This window comes from Zeugodacus cucurbitae, chromosome 5 (assembly GCF_028554725.1).
Source record: "Zeugodacus cucurbitae isolate PBARC_wt_2022May chromosome 5, idZeuCucr1.2, whole genome shotgun sequence".
Classification (NCBI taxonomy): Eukaryota; Metazoa; Arthropoda; class Insecta; order Diptera; family Tephritidae; genus Zeugodacus; species Zeugodacus cucurbitae.
The window spans coordinates 69,339,158-69,366,075 of NC_071670.1; the positions used below are offsets into that span (position 1 = coordinate 69,339,158).

Genomic DNA, 26,918 nt, shown 5'->3' on the forward strand with positions numbered 1-26,918 from the left:
TGGAAATGACTGCTTTCAACCGCCTGCAACTAGGGCTAAACATATATATTTAAGAAGCTTAAAGGCTTAAGGTTTAAGAATCCCAATTTAAGCATTTCTTTATTATATTTAAGGATTATATGAATACAAACACAAACATATTTTTTGAACTGGCGTCCAACCTGACCTATTTCGGGTTTTAATTTAATAATTGGAAACAGCTTCAGCTCACCGGTCTGCGTAATGTAAAAATCTCATTAATATTTCTTTCTAAGACAATAAAAACTCGAAAACGGCACTCCCCCCAATTTTCAAGTGTTTCTAATATTTTTATAATCTTAAGATCATTTATGTGTTTTTGCGATTTTTTTGGGACTATCAAGCACATAAGTATGTATGTACATAAACATATAAAAACTGGTTTTATTGTATTTTTCAAATTCTAAATTAATTGTCCTCCTCTGAAATTAAGAATCTCAAACTTCTTTTTCAATTTCAAGCCTAGCTGAACGGGTTTTCAGACAGGTAATGAAATTATAAAAAAAATCCCAAACAAGTATATAAATAACGCACTGCGAATATTAAGAAACGAATAATTCACAGAAATTTAGTGCCGCCCACAAACTCGTCTCCGTGATTTCGTATGCATGAAAGTGGCTGCATACTCATACATACATACATAGTTATAACCTCTGCGCAAAGAAAGCTGGTTTGCACTTTTCACTCTCCCTTGTTAATGACAGAGCGACCGACTTTTGTTTGTTTTGTTTTTGTTTGCAAATTTATTAATATTAAAATTTTAGTTGTTTTTTAACGGCCCAGATTGCCGTGAATTATTAGCTGTGCTGGAGTTGTCGTGAGCGTTCGTTCACAAGCTTTACATTTACGACTTTTTACTTTCATGGCATATATACATAGTATGTATATATTTATACATACATATGTATGTAGTTTACTGTCAATATTTATAGCGACTTTGCTTTTGCATGAACGGTGATATCATTTTTGGTTTTATGTCTACTAATATTTGTGCTTACAATAACACAAAAAAAAAGTAAAAATAAAATAATAATAATAATAAATTGTTTGTATGTCTGTACGTGTATAAATACGCAACTTCATAGAATATTTTTCAAGTTTAATTGATGTAAACAAGTTGCTATGTCATAAATGAACGAGCGGTCACCTATGTACACTTACATATGTATGTATGTGCATACAGACAAACGCTTTTTGATTTTTCATAGTAAATCATAACTGAGCGTAAAAATCATATTCTTCACAAATTCACGCGTCTTTTTAATACTCTCCCTGCTCTTTCTTGTGCTCTTGAATAAATAAATAATTTGTTTACCTTAGTAATTTTTATAACATTCCCATACATATGTACATATACATTTGTGTTATTCCATTATTTAGATATGTACATATGTTTGCATGTGATTGTGTGCGTTGAATTGAATATTTTCTGAATTGCAGTTATCAGTGAACTGTTAAATTTATAAATAAATGAATACATCATCACTAAATTGTTCGTTATCGCCAATGAGGCACAATCAGAAATACAAATATACACATTCATATTGTATTTATGTATGTATGTACTTTGCACATGCTTAAAGAATTCGCGTACATTTCTTTTGTAACAGCTGATTAAATATGTTGGTTACCTGTGCGAAAAAAAAAAGTTAAAAAAATACGACGATGTGAATAGCTTTGGAATTTGACTTCTTTTGTTTGAACGTTAACAGTTGATTGAGTGAGTTGTGCGAAAAGCGTGCAATTTCGATAATCAATAATAATAATCAATCAACAATAAGATTACTCAATTGAAGCTATAAATTTGCATTAATCAACCCAGTAGGAAATTTAAGCATTAGCCAATAAAAAAATTATAATTCATCAAATAAATTTTTGTAATTGAAATCTAAAAAGACATGAAGTGAAACAATTTGCTACTATTAGACTATTAAATAATACATGGTGTGTTCTAAAAGTAACGGGAATTTTAAAATTTCCAATTGTCCAAAAGTCCAATTGACAACATTAATGTAGACGAATGAATAACATTGTTTTCCAAAAACCACGAAAAATTCTGTTATTTTTTGAACACAACTCGTAAATAAACAAGTAAGGAAGGGCTAAGTTCGGGTGTAACCGAACATTTTGTATTCTCGCAATTTATTTATTTAACTTTATTAATATTATATAATATACAATTTGACCCACATATTCGTCATGTATATTGTATAAAGTCCATTGAAAGTTGAAAACCCTAATATTAGGTTAGAAGCACCAAGATCCTCATGTTCGATATATGAGGCCTTGGAAACCTATGGTCCGATTTTGGCGATTTTTAGAATATGTGCTTACTTTATATATTGTAAAGTAAACGATCCAAAGTTCTGGTATATAGGAAGTAGGCGTGATTGTGAAGCGATTTGTCCTATTTTCACAACATATCATTGGGGTGTAAGGAAACTATTACAAACCAAGTTTCATTGAAATCGGTCGAGTAGTTCTTGAGATATGGTTTTTGACTCATAAGTGGGCAATGCCACGCCCATTTTCCATTTTGTAAAAAAATCTGAGTGCAGCTTCTATCTTCCTTTTCTTATGTAAAATTTAGTATTTCTGGCGTTTTTCATTAGTGAGTTAACCCACTTTTAGTAGTTTTCAACATATCCTTTATATGGGAGGTAGACGTGGTTATAATCCGATTTTCTCCATTTTTGGACTGTGTAAGGTAGTACCTAAAAAAACGACTCCAAAACGATTTCCTTGATATCGCTTTAGTAGTTTGCGAGATATGTACAAAAAACTTAGTAGGGGGCGGGGCCACGCGCACTTCCCAAAAATAAATACATCCACATATGCCCCTTCATAGTGCGATCCTTTATGCCAAATTTTATTTCCATAGCTTTATTTATGGCTCAGTTATGACACTGTACAGGTTTTCGGTTTTCGCAATTTTGTGGGCGTGGCGGTAGACCGATTTTGCCCATTTTTGAAAGCAACCTCCTCAGGGTGCCAAGGAATGTGTGTTTCAAGTTTCATTAAGATATCTTAATTTTTAATCAAATTATCGCTTGCACGGACAGAAGGACAGACGGACGGACAGACATCCGGATTTCAAATCCACTCGTCATCCTGATCATTTATATATATATAACCCCATATCTAACTCTTTTATTTCTTGGTGACACAAACAACCGTTATGTGAACAAAACTATAATACTCTGTGCAACAGGTTGCGAGAGTATAAAAATGTCAGTGAAAATGAAATATATTTTTGAAATATTTTTGAAGTCTTCCTCAAACAATATTGGTATGACTTCCACTCATTTCTTACTTACATTACTTTTATCATCGAGATAGATGCATAGAGCCGTATCAGAGACAGTTTCCGAATAACATTTAGAACAGTAGTGTAACTCCTTTCACGTGGTTCATAGGTAAAATTCTGTAATTGATCGAGAAAAAAATCTGTAATTCTAGAAAAATAGTTTTAGGCTATCTTAGCCGACTATGCCTTCACTAATGTACAATCATTTATATTTTTTCTTATTGCTGCCTCTACATATTAGTTTATACAATTAGATAACTCTAATTCCAGACACGTTTAATTAATTGTAACATTTTTTATAAATGTCTATATATGTATAAAGCTATCGTCTAGTGTTCGAGACATATCGTATATAGATATATACATATCTACATCTACTACATTTTGAAAATAAAAATACTCCGTGTAGGAGTGTCATTCATGTGGCAGTTGTTGGCGGCGGTGGCGTTGACGGCGATGCAACAGTTGCATTGCCAAGTATGGTGGTTGTTTACTTGGCGACAGCAGCAACTTTTTATCGATTTTTATAAAGTTTTATTATTTTGCATTGTTTGTTGTTGTGCGTAGGATTTACCCAGATGCACATATAGTAATTTTACTTTCAGTGATTTTACATTCGAGATCAGTATCTACAGAAATCCGTACAGTAAACACTATTACATATGAATAGGTGAAGGGTAATGGCTAGGGAAGAGTGAAATTCGCCAGCATGTATAGAAACTCTTATTTGTCGCTATTGAATTAGACTCTTGGAGTCAACATAACGTGTTTACTTACCATCGACCCCGGCCATTACAATAAGAATATCTCCAATATAATTAGTCTATCAAAAAAATAAACTTGAACCTTTAAGTTATAACATTTAAGGGGTTGATTGATATCGCCTTGATCCTCCAATCATTGAACCTAGATTATAATAATCCGAATCTAATTTTCTTTATATTTGTCTTTTTATATTCCAGTGGCAGCAAACACCGGACATCGATCAGAAGAAGGAAATTCGTTCTCACTTATATAAATTACGTGAATCGCGTTTACGTGACCTATATCAAGGCGAAATCATGGCTGGCAACTACGCTAAAGATCCGTTGAACACATCGCATGGCGATTCTTTGGTAGGTCAAAATTTTCAGAGCTTAAAATCAAAAGAAGTACGGGACTCTGTGAGTCCCATAAATGATTTGAAGTTTCACTCGATGACCCTCAATCATCCCAATACAACTGGTTGGGATGTGCAAACCTCATCCGAGGTGAGTCCAGATGGACGGGCATACCGTACCGAAACCTTGGCGACTACAGATGGTAAGTACACGTCTTTTACGAATTCTCTTTAAATTTATTTTATCAAACCATTAAAACATAAACATCTTCCATTTGATACTTAAGTATGTGCATTCATTCATGCATTTGTAATATTTTAAAATATCTACTTAGACGAAAATATATGTACATATATATGTGTTGCTTTCCCCAATTGCATGCATTATAGGCGTTGAAAAGATTAATGGCGGCACCGCTGAATTCCGCGGTCGTAACGAACAACATGCTAGTGCTTCGCACCAAGGCGACGATAAGAATTTCGTTAAGAAGGCATCGGAAAGCTCGAATACGCATTTGCAAGAGCGTGTTGTGATCGGCGATGAAAATTCCGGTCGCACAGAAATGAAAACGAGTTCGACTACAACATCCTCCTCGTCCCAGGTGACATCCTCGTCATCCACTGTCGAATATGGTGGTGCAGATCCCAATGATGGTAGATATCTCATGGATAATACTCATCGCCAACATCAAGATCAACATCACCAACGACTCACGCAGGATCAGTATAATCAGCAACAACAACAGCTTCGGCGCCAACAACAATTACAACAGCAAGATTACGAACAGAACATACAACAACAGCACCAACAACATGTGCAGCATCAACAGCAAGAGCAACGTAATCGTCAAGAGTCCTCTACTAGCCGTAACGTGGAGACACAACAAACGACCGAGCAGAATAGGCGTGTAGTAGATATGAACAAGGCTTCACCTGAATATCAACAACATGTCCAGTACCTTATGGCACAGCCTGGGGAGATCATCTCGAATACGGTTGAGTATCCGAAACCGAATGTCAAGATGATCACCACCGTTAAACGTTTGCCTGACGGTACTATTGTGAAGAATAAGCGTTACGAAACGGAAGAGTTACGTCCCACAGTGGATAATCAACGCCAACGTACGACATCTACAACAAGCCAGAGCAGCACTCAACATAGAAATGAACAACAGCGACGTGAACAGACAGAAAATAATGTCTACAATCGTCAACAAAATGTACGCAATAATGTACATTCGAACACTACTCCAAGACGACCGGAACACGACGTCGTCGATAATGCCGAACCTTTCGTGCGCACGCCACACCAGCAAGATTTAGTAGAATCATATCCGACCGACCGTTTTGTGGATGAGACCAGCAACGTCGAGACTAAATTTTCATCGGTGAAGAAATCAAGTCGTCGCTTTTCAACTGAAACAACATCAGAAACTATTGAAGAATTCTCAGACCAACCACCTTCTTCACAAGCACCTGGCATCAGAGGTAAACCAAACAATGATTTTTCTACTCATGGATTTCCATCAGTGAAATCGAATAAGCCCACTCAAGAATATCCATCTGAGCGTCCACAAACTGGCTCACAGCCTGGTTTTAGTACTCATGGATTTCCTTCGGTGAGACCAAATAAGCCAACGCAAGAGTATCCAAGCGATCGTCCACGTCCCTCTGATGTGGAACTTATAACTCAACGCACTGTGACCGACGCAAATACAGTAAGGCCAAACACTAATGTTACTACCACTAAAGATGGTGATGTGGTCATTGTAAGTTCTGAATCTACGCGCAGCTCCAAATATAAGACCAATGCCGAGCGTATTATCGAAACTGAAGTTGTAGTCGATGGAGATTCTAATTATCCTAATCGTGGGTTTCCCGCAGTAAAAGAACCATCTACGGGAGGTAGAGATTCACCAAGATACGGTGCCCCTATTAAGGAGCATCCCAGTGGTCCAATTAAACAATCGCCAGATTACTCAACAAGCGGTTTCCCATCTACCAGAGATGTGGCTAGACCGAATTCGGGACATCCAGAGCCTTCCAGAACTATTGATCAAGATGGAAACGTAACAGTAGTGAGCTCGGAAACCAAGAAAACCATTAAGCATAATACAAACAGGGAGCACATTATCGAAACAGAAATTGCTGGTGATCATGATCATCATACACCATCGGGCTTACGTCAACCAGATAAAATTACATTTCCGCCAACCCCTCAACCAGGCGATTTTAGTACACATGGATTCCCTTCAGTAAGAGACGCTGCACCCACCAACGATGCTTATCGTCGCCAAGGTACACCTACACGTGATTATCCAAGTAGTCCTCGAAAGGCACAACCAACCGAAGATTTTTCCACACACGGTTTTCCTTCTGTAAGAGAGTCGGCACCAGTTAGAGGGGGCACACCTTCACGCGACTACCCGAGTAGCCCACGTCAACACCAACCAACTGAAGATTTCTCGACACATGGTTTTCCATCTGTAAGAACACCCAATAAATCTTCACCGGATTACTCAACACCGAGTGGTGGCTTTCCATCAACCAGGGATACTAATGCACCCAAACTTACGCCAACTCAGCCACAGAGAATACAACCGACTTCAACACCCACACGCAAGCCGACAACTACAACAGACTCTTCTCAACGTCTCATTTCAAAGGAGAGGGATGTCGATGCCACCCATCGTGCTTTTGCCGCTTCCCTACGATGCTCCTCACCAGTGGATAGTACGGATCATCATCGGACCACACCGCGTTCCAGTGTTTCATCGACTAGGACATTTCGACGAGATGGCCGTGAAGGTTCCCATGACAGCGAAACAAGTCGCATCAGTTCGGGCACAGTTACGCGTTCTTCGCCAAGTAAGAGTGTTGGTAAAACTGTCGTTACAAAGCAAACTGTTGTTAAAACTCGTAACGTGAATGGTTCTAACGAAACAATTGATTTAACACCCCAGCAGCGCCCCACAAAGTCGCCGTCTCCCACAAAGACCATCACAACGACCACCACACGCACCACAACAACTAGAAAGAGTCCAGGAGAAGTGCCAAAACCAGGTACGAAGTAAGATATAGAAAGCACATTACAACTAAATGGCAGTCTATCCTTCAGATAATCAAAAATCTAAGCCAGCCGAAAACACATTTCCTATTATTAACGAACCACTAACCATCACAAAAACTCACTTTACCGCAAATGACGCCAGCTACCTCGGCAAAGAGGTGGTCGAGGAGCCATGCTTAAAAAAACACTTTTACAAACTTGGTCCGTCCGACAAAGCAACAACAACAAACAATGTTGACGGTAAGAAGATATGAACATTCAAAATTTGCTTGCCAACACGAAACCAAAAAAAAAATGCAAAAATAAAACCAAAAAGGCAGAAAAACAGCACTACTACACCAATTTCCTAACACAATTCTAAATTTATATAAGAGAAAGAAAAAAGCAATCCTTTAACTATACAAACATACAAATAAGAAGAAGTACTTACCACACAACAACAACAAGAAATTGACATATGTACTTACATACATACATACATAGACCTAAAAGCCACGATCAACTAAAAAGAAAAAAAAAAAACAAAAACAAAATTATTGAAACCGAAACATACAGTTACAGAGGAACACATAGAAACTGCCCAGACAAAACGATGCTTAAACATCTAGAGCATGCGACTGATGCGACTACATTAAAAAAAAAAATGTAGAAGTAAAAGTTGCATGGTAAGCTTTTATTAACACCATCAGCTAAAAGTAGAGTACCAATTGCTTAACCCAGAAATAACACACACGTAAAGTAGTTTGGATAATATGACTAATAACATGTAATCGTATCGTATCGTATCGTATTGTAACATCACTGACCAAGTGATTAATGCTTCATTCGCTGTAATTTCCAACAGAGAAGTCACCATATTCACCAGCACCAAGTAATCACATACATCGCACTCATCCCAAACCAAAATCCCAAGTTCGGGATGATTTCGAAGATGTTAACCACGAAGAGCCCATCCATAAACAACCACTAAGTTCATACGTAATCGAACCTAAACAACGTAATCGTTCACCATCTGGACCAAATCGTCCAAATAGTAGTCCGCAAACCATTTGTCAACCAAACAAGAAAGAACCCAGTGTTGAGCGTAGGACTGTAGTGAGAGAAAGTGAATTTGAAAATACCGATTGGCAAAATACAATTCTAGATTCTAATGAACCGCGAGAAAGCCGTCCCACAGTTGATGATTATATAACAGAAACACCAGTTGATACTTCTGATTTTCCTGTTGAAAGAGAAGAAACCATTAAACGACCAGATCAAAAAACTAAGAAGGAGATTTTGACGATTAAAGGTACCAGAAATGAAAAATTACAAAATAATGAAGATAATGTGGTAACAACCGAGTATGTTGTAAGAAAGCCACTTGAGAAAGAGCCCATTGGACCGGCCGGTAAGCGACCTACTGCGGGAAAACCATTAGATTCAACCGACAAGGGACCAAAAGAAGACAAACCACGCGAACCTGCAAATAGAAGACCATATGATAAATATCCCACAGAACAAACGGGAAAACCTAAAGCTTTAAGTCCAACAAGAATAACTTCCGATATTACAACTTCAAACAAAACAACAACTTCTGTAATAACAAGAACTACACAAGTTATTGACGATGATACTGAACCACAACAAACAGTTAAGAAACCACAAACTGAGCGGAAACCGAGTGATGCTGGCAAAGAAAAACCCAACGGCGTTGATCGTAGTCCAACCAGAAAACCAACGAACCCAGTCACTCTCTCAAATATAACTTTGAAAACAGTGCGTAGAGAACACAATGAGCCTGTGGGTAAAATACCAACCGGTGTATCTCCAAAAGAGCCAGTCTATAAGAGTCCATCGAACAAGAAACCTGAACTAAGTCCTACACGAAGAACATCAGAAAGCAAGTATTTAAAAACGATTACAAAAGAAACTACTGGCACAGATGATACATTTTTGGTAGAGGAAGATCGACAACCACATATATCGAAGAAAGATGTCCCCAGGCCTTCAGAAACAAATACATCGAAAACAAGTTTTATTACAACTACAATCACAAAAACACGCAAAGATAACATTTCTCCGACTAGGACGAGTAAGCCCAAGGATGTTCATAAAGTACCTGTGGAAGATAGACCAACTAAACCGTCGCAACAAAAGCCCACATTTACCAATACTATAGAGCGCGAACCCAGCGATGAGTATCCTACACCTATTAAAAGTGGACCAACTAAGCAAGTACCAACAAAAGAAACTCTTAAATCAACAGACATTAGAGGTGTGAAAACGCAAGTGGTAACAACTACTGACGAATATCGGTCTGCTCCAAAAGATACAAAACCACTTACTAAAGAACCTTCAGAGCCAGAATATTGCGACGACGATGAGCATCCCATTGGTGAATACGATATTGAAGTAACCGAAAGTGTAAAACGTGAACCAAGTAAACCAATTAGGACGACACCATCCGAATCTGAAAGAGTCAAACCATCAAAGAAACAACACAATACCCAAGTAGGTGAAGAATTTTCGGACACTGAGAGCACGAGTTCTTCATTTATAATGACCAAACCTAAAACTGTACGTCCAGATGAACCACAAACAACTGAGAAAACGATTACTGATGAAACAAGAAGAGTGCAAGAGCTTTTTAATAAAACCGATAAAACAAAAGTTACTAAAAATGTTAATGAAGAATTCATAACCTTTGAACGACAGGTGCGAGAAAGAAGTCCTGTTAATGATACTCCTACAACAAAAACCGGACGAAATGAACCGAAAAAACCTGAGGATGTGAAAACAACTGAAAAGAAACCACGCAAACCAATATCCGATGACGACGATGGTGCAGAAATACCTCATCAGAAATCGCCGAAACAGTTGAAGAATAAGCCGAACCGTCTTGCACCTAATGAGCCAATCTCAGAACCAATGGATAAATATTTGGAACCCAAGTATACGGACGATGTAAATACTTTGGAAATAAGTTCAGTTACAACAACTTTAAAAACGGTTGATCAAGACAAGTCTTATTCCCCTGAATATCCTGATAAATCAAATCAACCGAAAGATAAGGAACCCAAAGGGTTGCAGCCATCCGTTGCATACGTGAGTGAGGACGATGAGGTCCCACAGCAAACATTTGAATCAACCACAATCATTAGTACAAACAAAACTACTCGCAAAGAGAATATACGAACTTCCACAGAAGACGATGAACCCGAAATTGATGGTCCTCGTGGTAAGAAGCCTACTCGTGAAGAAACTAAACCTGACAATAACCGAATCCCGTCACCAACACCAAAGGATCAAACTTTCGACACTGTTACTACCACTACTACTACTACTAAAGTTACCAAGAACCTACCTGGCGAAAAAACAAATGTAAAGCCTCGGGAGCCTTTCGATAAACTTGTTGAAACAACTGTGGACGAAACTAAAAGGGTTGAGGAACTTTTTAATACTAATAAAACGATACACACAAAATATAATACTGAAGAATTTATTACTATTGAAAGACAAAACAAAGAGACCCCAGATGGTGCTTTCTTTTCGAAAGCACCTGAGCCCGAACCAAGTTCTCCAAGCTTTAAGAAGAAAGGTGTTAACCCAAGAGAAACCTTTGAGGATCGTTGTCGTCAAATATTGGGCATGGAAAACTATGGAGACACCCCTGGTGTTTATAAAAAGAAACCTGAAGGTGTACCCGATCAAAATGAGCCGATTACCGTAAATGTCACAGAGTTGGAAGTTAAAATAGAGGACTGTGAAGATGATGAGCCCACTTATCTAAATAATATTAAAGAGTCTGTTAAGCCTCAGAAACCTGTTCTTTCCGAACCATTTAATAAACCCCAAAAGCCCGGAAACCGTAATACTTTTGATGATGAAATAGTTGAGGAAGTGGAATGTGTTCGTAAAGAAACTGTGGTACCCTTTAAAAGAAGTTCTCCAGATACAGTGCCCTCGACTGATGTCAGTCGTAAAAAAACTTCGATTTCTAAGACCGTTGTAAATGAAGAAGATGATCTACACACGGTGTCCAAGAAGACTTCTAAAAAAGTTACTAAAACTTCCAGTACATCAACGAAGAGGGAAAAACTACGTAATGATGAGCCAGAAGATTCATCAACCACCGACTCAGAGTTACCAGAAAAGGAAACGGACGAAGAGTCCCAGCCGGATACAATAGTGTCTAAAAGAGATATGCAATATACCGAAGAAGTAGAAATAGAAAATGATTCAAATGTGGTTGAGGTTTCTCAAAACCGAAAAATCTCGAAAGAAAAACCTTCTAGTCCTAATAGAAGTCCGACCCGAAAGCCTACTGAACCTCAAGTTAATCGTAAAACTTCTCCCGTTAGACAACATCCTTCTGGCTCTTCCACGATTACAGTGACTAAAACAATTGAAACGAAAGTGCGTGAACCCAATAAGCCTTCAAAAATCACAAATGAAATTAAGCCTGTTGAAAAGACACCAGAGAAGCCAGATGTTAGAAAAGACAGGCCAACATCTCCAACAAAGCTGCGGTCCGAACGTATTCAAAAAGTGAATACGACTTCCGAGAAAGAATATCGAAAGACGACAAAGGAATCTCCAACCCCCACAATCAAAGATCGATTACGTTCTGCCACCCGAAATAAGAAACCTTCTGAATCTCAGTCTGATTCTTCACCTGATGTTAGTCCTTCACGGTTTACAGAGCGAAGACGTTCAAGTAACATCTCTGTACACACTGAAATAATAATTGATCATTCTGCACCGAAATCTCCTAAACCCACTGAAAAGAGTCCAGAGAAACATACGCCTCAGGTAAAAAAAACTAAACCAACAGATGCCACTTCACCAAACTCAAAACCGCTACGTCGGCTTCCTGTAACAGAACGAAAAGAATCTGCACCGGTACCGAATGTTACTCGTAAAGAAAAGGATGCGAAAATGACTCGTTCAACAAGTGAGAAAGTTATGAAGGTCACTGACAAACCGGCAAAACAAACTGACGTGCATACATTGGCACCAAGTCCCACACCGAAGAGTGATCGTAGACCCAATAAATGCTTCAGCACAAAGACGATAAACTTGACCACTACAGATAAACTAATAAATAGCGAAGAAATGGAAAATGTTATAATAGATATACAACACGCAAAGAGTTCTCGTGAGCCATCACCAGATAAAATTGTGCCTACACCGGTACCGGTGCATTTGGATACGGGTAAACCTCGTTATCCGGATGTTGTACAAGAACCTGAAGATGAGCCACGTAAAAAACCGATCATCACCAACATACCGATTTTCGAAGAAGAATCTAACGAATACATCAAATGTCATATATCGGAGGTAAAGACAGATAAGATTTCGAAATTGGTAGACTTGGATGAGGATGATATTCTGGATAATCCTACAATTGAAGCTCCAAAAAGTCTTGATTATCCATCGATTGATAGACCTGATGATGATTGTCTTTTAAGCGTTCATGAGAAGGTCTCAAAATTCACACATACAGCTGAAGAGATTAAGAAACCAAAAGCATCCAGTCCATTCAGTAGAGAGTTCGATAAAACACCCAAGGTACCAGAAAATGATGAATGTTTGTTGACAGTTGATGAGAAAGTTACCAAATTTATTAAGACAGCAGAAGAAGTAGCGAAGCCAATCACTCCTGTACGAGAGGTTGAGCGTCCTAGTTATACCGATTTGGACGAAGAGCTACGAACGGATGATTGCACCTTGTCGGTTTCTCAAAAGGTTAATAAGTTCTTGAGTACTGCAGAAAAATTGGCACCCACTGCACCACAAAGGTCACCGGAATTAGTGGCTAAGATCGAACGAACTATTTCCAAACAGAGTGAGCCAGACTATCCCGAAGGACTTAGCGATGATGAACTTACACCATTTTCACAGAATCATACAATCGAGATTGAGAGAAGACGTCAAAAAGATATACTTTCTCGCCCAACTGTGTTTGAAAACACAACAAAAACCGAACAAACTAATGATTGCGCAGAAGCGGTACGGACCAGAGTTGAAAAAACTACCACAGTAGAAGAATACGAGGAAGTAATTCCTCACACAAGAGATCATACTACAAAAATTGAATTGAAACGACAAAAAGATATTTTGTCCAGACCATCAGTTTATAATCAGAATGTGAAAGGGAGACCACAGTCGCCCAACAAAAAGGAACCCACTAGTCCAAGTAAGCATCAACCAACAACAAACATCAAAACAAGGCAGACGGAGTATACAACACGGAAAATGATCAGAGAGGACAGCGATAAAATTGAACCTAAAGGCGAGCGTAAACCAACTACTCCAGTATCCAAGCCAGATAGCCGTAGACCCACGAAACCGCAAGCTTCGACTGTTGCTGTAACCAGATCTCGTTTTGAAACTCCCGATAACAGAAGGAATGCACCAAAATCTCCTATTGAACCGAAAACTTATAGAGTTCCCGCTCAAATTACCACCGGTCGTAAACCGTCGAGCGAACCAAAGACAACTGGTAGAAAACCATCAACGGAATCAATCACTAGTGCTTCTCGCCCAAACAGAAGTAAACCAACTACTGAACCTGATAGCCATTTTGAAGGAAAGAAACCAACTACTGAATTCGAAATCAATGTCAATGATTACGAGACCGTCGAATCTGAGACGGAGTTTACATCAACAACACGCCGCAGAAGCTCATCAAAAACAAAAGACTATTTAGAGACGGTGCAGACAGAAATTGAACGGTTTTCTCCAATCCAAAAAGAATCTCCAACTCGAAAAACTTTCCCGCAGGAAAAACAAACACCCCAAACTTTCTCACACAGTCCTACTCGAAAAGATACAACTAGCACCACCAAAGTTACTCACGTAACCGAGCGCACAAACAAGCACAATTCAGATTCTTCTGATATTGAAATCGTTGAAACTATTGTAGAACGTCCAGCACAATTAAAGGCACCAACACCTACGCCAACTACCGTCGGCCGTACACGTATAGCACCAGATACGGTTGCTGCTCGCCGCAACATTTTCGAAAATAATACCACTCCGAAGGGCCAAAGGCCAATAGAAAGCAACTCGCCGTCACCTGTTGGTAGACGTCCATCATATATGGATCACACAGTCAGCTCTTTGGAACACATACGACGCGATTCACTAGAAGTGAATAAGCATAACTATTCACGCAAGAACTCGGTTGAATCAGAAAGCAATTATGAGCGTCGACCAAATGCTGCGGTCAAATTTGATGTGCCACATAAGCCACAGCGTACTGCTAGTATTCCTGAAGATATTGATGTTGAGAATATTTTCGAATTAGAAGTATTGGAGCGTCTTTTGGAGACAGTGACCTCATATGAGCTGAGACGCAGGATTCGTGCGCAAATACGTTTGGTTAAGAAAAACACACTCAACACTACTGTGGTTGACAAAAGGAAAACCGAAACTAAAGCATCTAATTCCATTAGATCAACTCACAAAACATCTACTTACAAATCAAATGCGCATCATGAAGAAACTGACACCATTAATGAGGGCATAAAAACGAAAACACCATATGACAATAAAGGTAGTCCGAAGCGTCCAGTTCAAACGACTAAGGTGGGTAGAACTACTCAAAGTGCACCACAAAACTCACCATATAGTACTGAGGAAAGTCCAAGATCGTACAATAAACTACACCGCGAACAAGATGTGACCATCAAAACCGCACATGTGACTAAAGCTCCAAATGGTGGCACTGAAAGTCCTGATCGTCCCCGAAAACCTGTGTACGAACGCGATCATAGTCCCGAAATAAAAACTTCGCAAGAACAAGTGAAAGAAGTACGTCGTGTATCGGGTTCCTCGATGTCCACACATAAGGAATATGTACATAGCGAGCAGACGGACTACTCAGAAGAGCGTGTCAACAGCTGTCGTCGTCATGTTGAACAAAGTTCCGAATGGTTTGAGAAAGATCATACACGCGAACGTAGTTATAGTCCCGAATCTAAGAGCCCTGTTAGGGACGGCAGACACAGTCAAGATATTAAGATTAAAACTTTGTCTAGCACACGCACCAGAAGCCCAGATGACAGAAAACCAACAACGCAACGCACAACCAGTCCAAAAGGAAGAACGCCAAAACAACGTGATGATTTATACAACATTACCAAGGTAACAACAGTTAAAACCACACGCTCACCCGAACGTAAATCTAGTAAGCCGAATGCAGAGGAGAGCACCCCCATTTGGGCGGATCGTAAAAATCTGCTGAAGAGTCCAAGTAGCGCACCACGTAAAGTGACAGCCACGCCGTCAACGCGTAACACGGCCACGAAGATCACCACATCGAAGACAATGAGCCAACGCCAAACTCAGAATAGAAACTTCGAAGAAGATTCAATCACCTCGAGTTATGGTATTGGTCCAACAGACGAGAATGGTTTGCCTTTGTTCGGCATTAAGGCATTGAAGAAGAAGAAGCCGAGTCAGCCCTGTGAAGCAACTGAAGGTAAGTCTAGCAAGTAATTAATTAAAAAGATTGTGAATAAACTTTTGCTCTGTAGAAGTCACAGGCTATGTTATCGAGGAGAAGTATTATTCGGATAGCAAAACAAAGCCGAAAGTTGAGCGTAAGGAATACATTTATTCAACGAATGCCGATGAACTCGAAGAAATCCAGAAATCTATTGAGCAGAGCCGTAAATCTTCAGAGGACAATGTAGATGTTGTCAGAAAAGTTGAGAAACTCGACAAGGATTATGTGAGTACAATTGAATACAAGTCATCTCTATTATATAATATAACTCTGCATATTTGAAAAAAGATTTTTGACAAACCGGAAGCCATATTGCCAGACACAGAGGACTTCACTACAACGTCCAGCAAATATGTGCGCCGTGGTTCGGTGAAAGAGTTGAGTGAGAAATTCATACGCAAAGAGTCTTCACAATCGGTAACAGAAAAATCTGGTGGCTATCCGAAGGCCGGTTTGATTCTACGCACCAGTCGTGGTTCCTCATCAGAACCAAGTGGAGGTAAGTAAAACAAAAACTCAGAAACCGTTATATTTGTTAATATAATAACCGTTTATTAAGATGGTTACGAAATAACTACTGAAAAATATACGACAACATCGAGCAGCACAGGACATGGTTACCGCGGCGACTCCGATGATGAACAAAACGTGCAATTGCGTCAAAAGCAAACTCGCGGCATTTTCACCGACTACGACGACGACAATGACGCCGATCAATGTCACTTGACTACTCGTTCGTCGAAGTCCACACGTTCGTTCCTGAACAGCAGCGGCGAAACTAAAGTGGTAACCAGTGTTAATGATGCGCTGGAGCGTATGCGTAATGCGGATTATGGTAAGTCTAAGGCTGAGCGCAAGAAAATTTGTTTATTGACAGTGACAGTCTAATGATTTTACTTTTATACTGTAGTTGCTGAGGACGGCGATACGGCTGAGGATCGCGAGGCGCGCTCATTGTTGAATAAATTTCTAGGTGCCAGCGTTATAATGAAGGGTGTCGAAAGTGTTTTGCCAACAACTAAACAAACAACAACTACCACGATTACGAAAACCTCATACGGAGATGGTGATGCAGGCGATAGAGATCTACTGAAGAATAAAGGGGTGAGTTGAAAGAAATAATAAATTAATTTTGATGAGATGAATATTTATTTTTAGGGTATCCCTAAACAAAAGTTAAAAAGCTTAAAATAGTTTAGACACTAAGTTATATATCATCTACTATTAAAGCCTGTGAGCTCGTAAGACACTGAACTTACCCTGTTTTACGAGTTGGAGTAATTCACCACAGATTATATGAAAGGATTATTTTACTCAAGGTACTAGATCATCTCTCTCCCTCCCTCTCTATCTTCCTCTGTCTGTTAAAAGATAGTGATTAGTGATTTTAGTGTTTGTCGAAATATTTTATAAACAATAATGAACAATATATCATTTGATTACATAATTAAATGCTCCGATATTGTTATATTATTTTTATTAGAAATTCGGATAATCTGTATTTCTTTTTATTGTATATTTCCACCGTGAGAGACACTATGCTCTCTCGTTCTATACGAAATTTGTAAAGGCAACAGTAGGAAAGTAATTTTTGTTAGAATCTTTCTTTAATATTTTCAATAAATATTTTATTTAAATAATTGGTTTAAATTATGAATAATTTTCTACACTCCAACGCTCACTATTTTGGTAAAATTTTGGTCAATTCCTACCACAAACATAATAAAACCCTAAAAGGCAGCTGAGAAAGAAAACTTTTGCAATGGGAACTCCCACACTCTCTGCGCTTGCATTGCTCTCAGCGCATGTACCAGTTGTTCATAAAAATCATACATACAAACGGGCGTACTAGGTTCAAATACAATATATATGTATATATGGGTCCCCACTATAGTATGCACATATTGGATGTATTTATATATTCTTATTTATGTTCTGTGCATATGGTACGTATTGCTTTGCTGCCGCCGGATACTTTTGCTTGCCATCTTCCTAGCTTCCTGCAACAATTTGTGCTTTTAGCTGATTTAGTACACACTCGGAGGCGGAATCGATCACTTGTATATCTCAAGTGATTAAGGCGTAGTTTGCCGGAGAAAATTAGTTTGCCAGAAGTAAATAAAACACATTACACAAATATTGAATATGAAAATTATATAAGGTGCATAGAAATATGTAAAAAATGCTGCAGAAGTGAGATTTAAAATTACAAAATTTGATGATATGCATCTACAATATATATGAAATGCATATATATTTATTAGCATGTCTGTGTGTGTGTGAAGTGCCATTCTAAAGCGAATTTGTTGCGCAAAATGTGTCAAATAAATGAAGTATTAACATTAAAATTTCAAAACGATTATTTAATCATTTGTCAAATTGCATACATACACAATGTTACATATAAATAAATACATATATATATATATATTATATGGTTGGTGAATGCAATTAGTGAACTACACCTTTGTGAAAATTGAAATAAATTTGTGCATAGAAGCCCCAGTGCATACACCATATATACAAATATATGTACATACATAAGTACACCTGAGGACCATGATTTCCTCTCGGCACCTTCTCAGCGAGCAACAGCAACAAAGCGCAATAGCCAACGAAACGTTCTAATACGAGACAAAAATAGCAATGATCACACTATTTTTATGTTTGAGAAATTTTCGAAAATTTTCAAATCATTCTTTTTTTTCTAATTTTTTTTCCGTGGAGAACGCAACATACACTGTGTGCTAAAAGTGCGCGTCCATAAGCGTATTTACTATTTAATGTTAAGCGTAGTGTTTTTTTTTGTTTTCTAATTTTCATAGTGCTCATATTGTGTCAAGAGAAAAATTCCTAAACATTTCAAAATTATTTAACTATGTCGCTGCAATAAAATAGCAGCAGGCACCGTGTACTATTCCTTATTATTTTGGACACGCTGCAATAATTTCCGACAACAGTGTGCGCACAGCAAAAAGAATAATGTTGAAAATATACTTCTGTCTGTCTGTATGTATATCATGTATATTGTGCGTTTCCAAAAATAACAAATGTCGGAAACTTTCTTCAGGAGATTGTAGCCAGTTTATTTGCTGCCGTTGCCGCTGTCAGTGCCAACACTTGCAACGAGTATGAAAGCGGAAAATTACAAAAATTAACTACATACATAATTATTTACATATATTTGGTGCACTAAATATTTTTGATGCTGCAAAGAAAAAAACTACAATTCTGAAAATTATAAAAAATATATTTAAAAAATAAAAAATATTTATTAATTATGAAAATTATGTTGAAAAAATGTGCTTAAAAAGGAATTATATATTTTTGTATGAAAATTTAATTTAGTGTCAATTAATTATTGTTTTAAATTAAAAAAATAAAATTAAAATTAAAATAATTAATTTTTTAGAGTTTATTAAAATGCATACATACAGATATTGAATTTGTTATAATATATTTCATTATTAAATTATAATTCCTCAATTAATTGGAAAAAAATATGAATAAATTATAATTAAAAAAACGTAAATATTAAAATTTGCTTAAATTGTTTCATAAAACTTCCTTACATAAAAAATGAAAATAATTAAATTTTAAATAAAATATTTCATACTTTAGTAATTATAATTCCTCAATTAATTGAAAGAAAAAAATATAAATAAATTATAATTAAAAAAACGTAAATATTAAAATTTGCTTAAACTATTTCATAAAAAGTACTTGCATAAAAAATTACAAAAATTATAAAAATTTTAAATAAAATATTTCATACTTTAATAATAATTTCTTCCTTAAATATGCTTAAAACCACGAATTCAATTCAAAATTGAAATAAATTTTGTTCAAATAAAATTTTGATCTCAATTGCCAAACAAAACTGAGCAGAAAATGGAGCATTTGCATACAAACGAATATCTCGCATACTTTTGAGCAACTACTGCAGCATTACAACACAAATACATACATACAAACCTACTCATGTATGCAGTCAATGCATAAAAATTTACCAAAAATTCAACGTTGCATTTCTTCTTTCTTCAACAGTTAGCGTGATAGTGCGACGAGCCAAAAAACTTAAAAAATTTCAAAAAAAAAAAAACGGCTAAAAAATAATCCCTAATAACCCAAAAAAAAAAAACATAAAATTTAAAAATAATAAACGCTCAAAAGCTGAAACACAATTCTTATTTTTGGTTTGTTCAGTTATTTTGAGTACACTGAAAAAAAAACCGCAAACATTTTGAAAAATTTGGACGTGCTGCTGTTGGTTGGCCTCTTGAGAACCTATCCGAAACGCATAAGGAACGCGTACCTACAGCATAACACAGATTCATTTCGTGTAGCGTTAGATAGCGAGTGTGCAAATATAATAAATTCCGCCACGAGTTGTTGCACTCACTGAAATTTAGGCCGTTTCCACTTCCGCTACTAAACAGGGTAAGCACAATTGAAGTATGAGAATTCGCTACTGAAAAATGTTTTAGTGTATTAGAATTGTTTGAAATGCTACTTTTTATAAGTTTGCTTACCGTTATATAAATATGTATTAAATTTTGAAAATATACATTTTTTTAATTCCATATGTTTTCGCTTAAATCACAGCGTTGTGCCTAAAAATATTTCGGTGAATTCTGTTAAATAAATACTTAATATACCGTCGATAGCAAATGTTTTTCTAATTTTCAAAAATTATAGAAAGCATACACATATATTTATTTTAAAGCAGCTAATAACTAATCCAACGTGGCTTATGGGCGGCGCAGCTGTGAATTTGACCTTGCTTTTGGTTTAGTGCTGTCCAAATTTTCAATTCACTGGCACTCGTAGGTGTGAAAATAAATATATATGTATATAATTATATATTTAAACAAATCGGCGTTATCTCGTCAAGTGAGTGTGGGTAGCTATGCATATTTGCTAAAATAATACAAATAATTAATTATATTATTTCGCACATATTTATTTTAGAAGCCCCAAGTTTCCCTTGTACTTATATGTAACTCTCAAGCAGTAAAAAGTACTCATTTATGTGTAATTATTACTTTAATTATTAATTATCGTTAAATATAATAATTTTTATTTTCTGTTACACTTCCTACTTTCTATCAGCGATGCCCAAGCGCAGCTCCCATTTAGTGGTCATTGCCTGCATTGTAAACGCATACACTATATATATATATGTATATATGCTTGTAAGAATGTGTGTGCGTAGCTAATACTTCTAAGCTGATTTAGTCGCACATCAATTAGCATTACTTTGGCTCGGTCATGGCGATGAGTTGTCAGTTTTGCGTCAGTTCAATGGCAATGACTTTTATTCACGCGCAATTTCATCGTCGTCGATGTTTCCTTAAATAAATACTTACATACATATGTACTCGTACTGTGTATGTATGTATGTGTATTTGTCTAATGTTGTGCTTTCTTCTTTCATTTCAAATTGATCTGTAGTTTCTTTCTTTCTTCGTATGCCAAGTACACAGAAATTGACATCACAGCGCTATTTCCTAATTAAAATTGTAAGAACGTCACAGAGTCTAGAAACAAAGCGCAAATATTTTAAATTGCCTGCACGCTTGGTTTACTTTACCACTTTACCATTACTAAGAGACAACATGTACTATGTTCCAAAAGTTTTTTATAATGAACACTAAAGGACTACTGAATATTAATGATTTACTCTGCATTCGATTAGAGGTAACCCTACAAAATAGATCACATATTTCATGGTTGGACATCGGAAACTATTAAATGCGGAGCAAATGTCTCAGGCTTTACATTAATTACAATTGACTTACCATCATTTTAAAGTAATTGTCACGTAGAAGCTGTTCGGTATAACAGTTTTATTGTTAAAGAGAACTATACAATTAGTTGTGGATTTCCACTTCCTATCTGCCGGTATATTATGTCGATTCAAATACGTTAGCTCGGTTCTCGAGCGGAAAATGTTTTCCTTACGCAAGTAAACTGACATTAGGTAACGAATAATGTACAGTTTTGTATCGAAACTTACTTCTTCTCCTTAGTGCACACAACAACTTAGAATAGGGAATACATGTCTTATTATGCAAAAGTTAAAATGCATGAGGATTTTTGACACCTTTTGACATATTTTGAGACTTGTGAGAGAGTACTTTTTTAATCTCTAAATACCTAGTCGTACTCCTTGTTCCTTTATAAAATTCAAAGTTATTTCTTTGTACTCTTAAGAATTGGAATTAACAAATTTCTCATATACTATATACTAGTGCAGTCTTTAAATAGAGTATACTTATATTGCTTCGACAGTTCTTTAATATTGCTTAAGTGGATCTACCAGTGTAACCCATGAAAAATTAGGTGATTATTCGATTTTTTTAAAGGAAAGTACTCGACATAATATTTTGAAATTTTTTGCACACAATAAGATATATGTATTTTCAGCTGGATTTTTTTTCACAAAAACATTGAAAAATAACGAAGTTACATATGTATAGGGATGCAAACGATGTATCGATGTTTTTGAAACATCGATGTTTTCGTCAAAAAGCATCGGTGTTAGCCATCGATGTCTCGAATCTAAAAACATCGATGCATCGATGTCACTTTCAACGATGTTTTATATCGATGTTTTATATAAAGATTTGACTTCAAACCTTCACACTTTTCGGGTATTAACTCGAAACCCTCTATTTGGATACGCTTTATCACATTGGAATTCGATTTTTGTAAAATACTGAGATTATGATTTATTTATACAATTTAATTCTGGCGTAGGCTACTGCGTTAGATCAGAGATTCAAATGACTGCATTTTATGCTATGGCTAAAAGAAATACTTTTTTTTTTGTTCCATAAAAAATTCAAAGAATCGCGCTGATTCAATAGAATCTTCGGATGAGTGTGAAACAGAATACTCGTTTGATATTTGGAACCAGAATAAACATTTGGTTCACCAAAGGTGAAATGTAAGCTGTCAAATTTATCTACAATTACAGGGACGGAAGGTTGAAGAGAAAATGTGTCTCGGCAGTTACCTCTACCAATCAGAAGCCAATAGAGTTTGGGTTGACATGAATACTGTGTTTCCGGAGTTGTATAAATAGTCTTATTAATATTTACACATTGTGGCCACTTCAGTGCCGAGTAAACGACGGTTTTCTAAACCTAGGGCAATTATCACGCAGAAGTAAAATCGAAAAGAAATGACAGTGAAAAAACTTTCCATGTCGTTGTTTTGAAATTCTGTTATTTGTTGAGAAAAAACTTAAACTGACATACAATGCTAAGTGAAATAAAATGTATCAACTTAAAACGTACTACATTTCATTTATTTATGCTTCTGATTCTGTATCCCTTAGCTTTTCACACTAAATTTAAAATAAGTTAAAAAAGTTCAAAAATACATCGATGTTTCAATGTATCGATGTTTTAATGGCCGATGTTTTTGATTTCGATGGGTTTTGAAGAAACATCGATACATCGAACCATCGATGTTTCATTTCACGATGTTTGCATCCCTACATATGTATGTTCTGTCTTCGGAGGTGCCAAAAAGGAAGTTCGCAACTGCTGATATGATTCCGGCCGAATTAGTACCTGAAACAAAAGAATCCAAAAAGGCTATTAAACTTCAAAGTATTTCCTAGTGACTTACGAAATATATATATATAAAAAAATAGTAATATCAAAAATAAGCAAAATGGCATGGCTCTAAAAAAAGTTTTCGTTTTAGTTTTATAATGCAAAATTTACAATTTACAACCAATCAAAAAGATCGTGGGCTATTATATTCGTTTCAATATAAAGCCAATCGGCTAATTTCTATTTAAGTTCGAATGCCAGCAATTTTGAAAAAAATGTCGGTGGCCCTTTAGAACGCTGTCATTCAAAAACTATTGAAGATACACAGGATATCTTTGAAAGTATAAGCTGTCGAGTGAGCCAAAAAACATCCCACACTGGTATAGCCCCTTAAAATTGGCCAAAGTCTTTAATTTTAGTGCCAAAAATTTGTCAAACACCAAATTACTGTCATGTTACTCATCATTATCACTCAGTGGTACCATTTCTCGAACTAGAAAAATAACTGAATATAAAAGGTATCTGTAAATATGCCATATAACAGACAAACCTGCTTTTAATGCTTTACCGATTTTATAGACTTGAAATTGATTAAAGAATATGTAGAACAATAAATATTAAAACATATTAATCAGTGCAGTTATGATAGAACATTATGGAATAGAAACCCTTTGGTGTAAGTTAGTTTAGGGCTTGAAAGAAGTTTGTTGGATTCTTCATTGATACAGTTTCATTTCATTTCCAATACGCTTGTCCAGGTTTTTTCGAAAAGTGTTCGATATGTATAACGTAGTAGATTTAAGCGGGATCCTGCCCGCTGCGGTTCATAGAGGATTGTATACCTCATACAAAAATTTGTCTTTTATAATTGCTCTCAAACATATCTATGTATATACAAACACTTAAATCAAATCGGAAGACGAGGTCAAAGAAAGCGCTGCAATGCTACTTGTAGGTGAATTAATTGATCTCGTTGAATAGAATTCGAACATGTGAGCCATTTTTTGTTTTGTTTACGAAAAGCATTATTTTCGAATACTCTTATACTCAGGCAAGGTGAGGTGGATTTAGAGCATATCGTATACTAAATACCCACATTTCTTTGATTAGAATTTCGGAGAACATCGGCCGCTACAGCAACTTGGCTGGCATTGTGCTCTCTAACAATTTCTCGTTGAACAATTTTTTTTAAGTTTATTTTCTTCTTTTAATTATTTATCGCTCGTATGCTTGCTTGCATTACGTACATATGTACGGAGATTTGTATGTACTTTGCAGGCATTTCTCTTCAACATATTGAACATGATTTACGTCCAAAAATAGATACGCGTGTTGCGGCTATTTGTTATTTTTCAAAAATTCGAAAATTTGAAAACGTCGGAAACTTTACGACAGAAATAAATAAAAATAAAGAAATAAAGAGAGAGAAAAAACATTTCGCCATGTGGCCACTCGCTTGGCTGGCTGTTTGGTTTATTCGAATGATCGTTGCTACCAAAAAAGGTAAAATTCTTGGTTTTGCTGTATTTTTGGTGGGAAACGTATGATTTGCGATTTAAATTTAAAATAATTTCGGTTTCAGTTCAAATATTTTTAAGTACTCGAGTACTTAATGAGGTTAAATGTTGGCATAGAAATAAAATAGACAATTTATTGAAATCAATGCATTAAATAAATGGTTTTATTGATAGTGAGAAGTGTTTTTTTTTTAATAAATGTTTAACAACTCTATATGAAATACATTGAAAACATTTAGTGCTATTTTGTTAAATATTGGGCGGTACTTATTTTTTGTTTGTTTTGAAGATATTTTTTTTTTGGTGTCTCCTACAACCTTTTTGAAAAAGTGTGGTTTTGAAAAGTGTTGAAAACATGTTTTTTGGTGTTCCATCATACATCCCAATTGATCTGTCATGTTTTTTGTAAAATATTTCGTTTAAGTATTTATTGTGTATTTGGGCAAGCGACTTCTCAGCTTGGAGTCTCCAACTTTTCTGTTTCTTCCAAAAGGATTCATGATTTAAAAATCGCTTTAGAAAATATTAGAAAAATCAACTCAATAAGAATATGTATGTATTTCTCATTTTAGAAAAGCAGAGATCATATATAAGATTCATGTGTATAAGTATTACAATTAGGCAAAAGAACAAAGAAATAGGTTTTACGACATCCCTCATTTCACATTGACGCAGTTTTAATTCACTTAAACGCAATATTTTTCTTATTAAAAGAAAAGCAAAGACGAAATACTCGTATAAGGTCATTTGCTTAATTTATCGGAAAATGAGTTCGTTTACCTACGCACGAGTTTCATTAACTTCCGAGTTCGGTTAGTGCGATGTGGTTTTCATCTATATGATATATGTATATACATTTATATGTTTATGTAAATATGTTTGTATATTTGCAGTTAATATTAATTTAAAATCTTTTTTAATGCTTTCATAAACTCATATTTACACACTAGCACATATCTATAAGAATCTTTGTATATTTGTACATTGTCTTAATTATATATAACCCTTCCTCGTTACACAAATCTATTTACTCACTCTTGCGTTGCCTTGCATTGCAGGTGAAGACCACTCTCATAACGAAAACGACCAAATCTGGAAGCTCTTCAACACCAGTTACCCGTACAACTTGTGATATCGAGGAGATCTGGGACGAAGAAATCTTAAAGGAATTGGTAAGTGTGCCCACACAGTCTATTTCGTCACGTTACAATCATTTTGAAATACCGAAAACATTTCAACTAACACACCAATGAAATCTCGCACAGCTTGAACAGGCCACAACATACGAAGAACGCCGGAAGATACGCGCGCGTCTACGAGATTTAATGGCGGAACGTGAAGGTAATGACAAAATGCATTCAATTCTAAACACACAAAAAATGTGGGAGCAAAATTATTAGACAAAATTGGATGTTTTTCGAAAATTGAAAAACTTTTTGAAAAGTAAAGAATAAGAAAACTTTTGGTGTTAGTGGTGGTGGATAATTAAATATTAGCGCTCACATAACTAAAAAAAAACTTATATTTGAAATATATATATTGAAATACCTTTACTACTTTGGCAGAATTCCGTTTGAAATAATAATTACCTTTACTTTGTTTCTAGATTGATAATAAGCTAGGAAAGACTCTATACATATAACTTGAGTTTGGGTATCCAGCCAAAACAGTATTTTAGGTACATACTTAAGCGGTTGGTATGCGTTTGAATGTGAACGTTTACATATAATGTTTCCATTATCCAATTTATCTACAATTTAGTTGTTTTCTTTTTACGTACCGTGCTTCATACACACTTCAGCTCATATGTCTCGACTTTTCATAATACCGTCATTTGCTGCC

The 26,918-nt window shown here is 36.1% G+C and overlaps 1 protein-coding gene across 24 annotated transcripts in view; it reads left to right on the forward strand.

Moving 5' to 3' along the window:
• LOC105215565 (smoothelin-like protein 1) overlaps nt 1–26,918 on the forward strand; it is a 55,379-nt gene that overhangs the window by 14,860 nt on the left and 13,601 nt on the right. For 5 of the 24 annotated variants that reach the window (XR_008471432.1, XR_008471433.1, XM_011189544.3 and 2 more), the window contains exons 2-11: nt 4,288–4,627; nt 4,815–7,487; nt 7,543–7,734; nt 8,339–15,964; nt 16,020–16,216; nt 16,280–16,490; nt 16,551–16,826; nt 16,902–17,095; nt 26,135–26,248; nt 26,342–26,417. Coding sequence is in view for 22 of the 24 variants with exons in the window: in XM_011189544.3 (XP_011187846.2) it covers nt 4,288–4,627; nt 4,815–7,487; nt 7,543–7,734; nt 8,339–15,964; nt 16,020–16,216; nt 16,280–16,490; nt 16,551–16,826; nt 16,902–17,095; nt 26,135–26,248; nt 26,342–26,417 (11,899 nt within the window). In the remaining 2 variants the exon portion in view is untranslated. Of the gene's footprint in view, nt 1–4,287; nt 4,628–4,814; nt 7,488–7,542; nt 7,735–8,338; nt 15,965–16,019; nt 16,217–16,279; nt 16,491–16,550; nt 16,827–16,901; nt 17,096–17,954; nt 18,153–20,038; nt 20,432–26,134; nt 26,249–26,341; nt 26,418–26,682; nt 26,755–26,918 lie in introns of those variants that run through there. The other 19 variants (XM_054231840.1, XM_054231843.1, XM_011189550.3 and 16 more) reach the window with 19 other exon arrangements.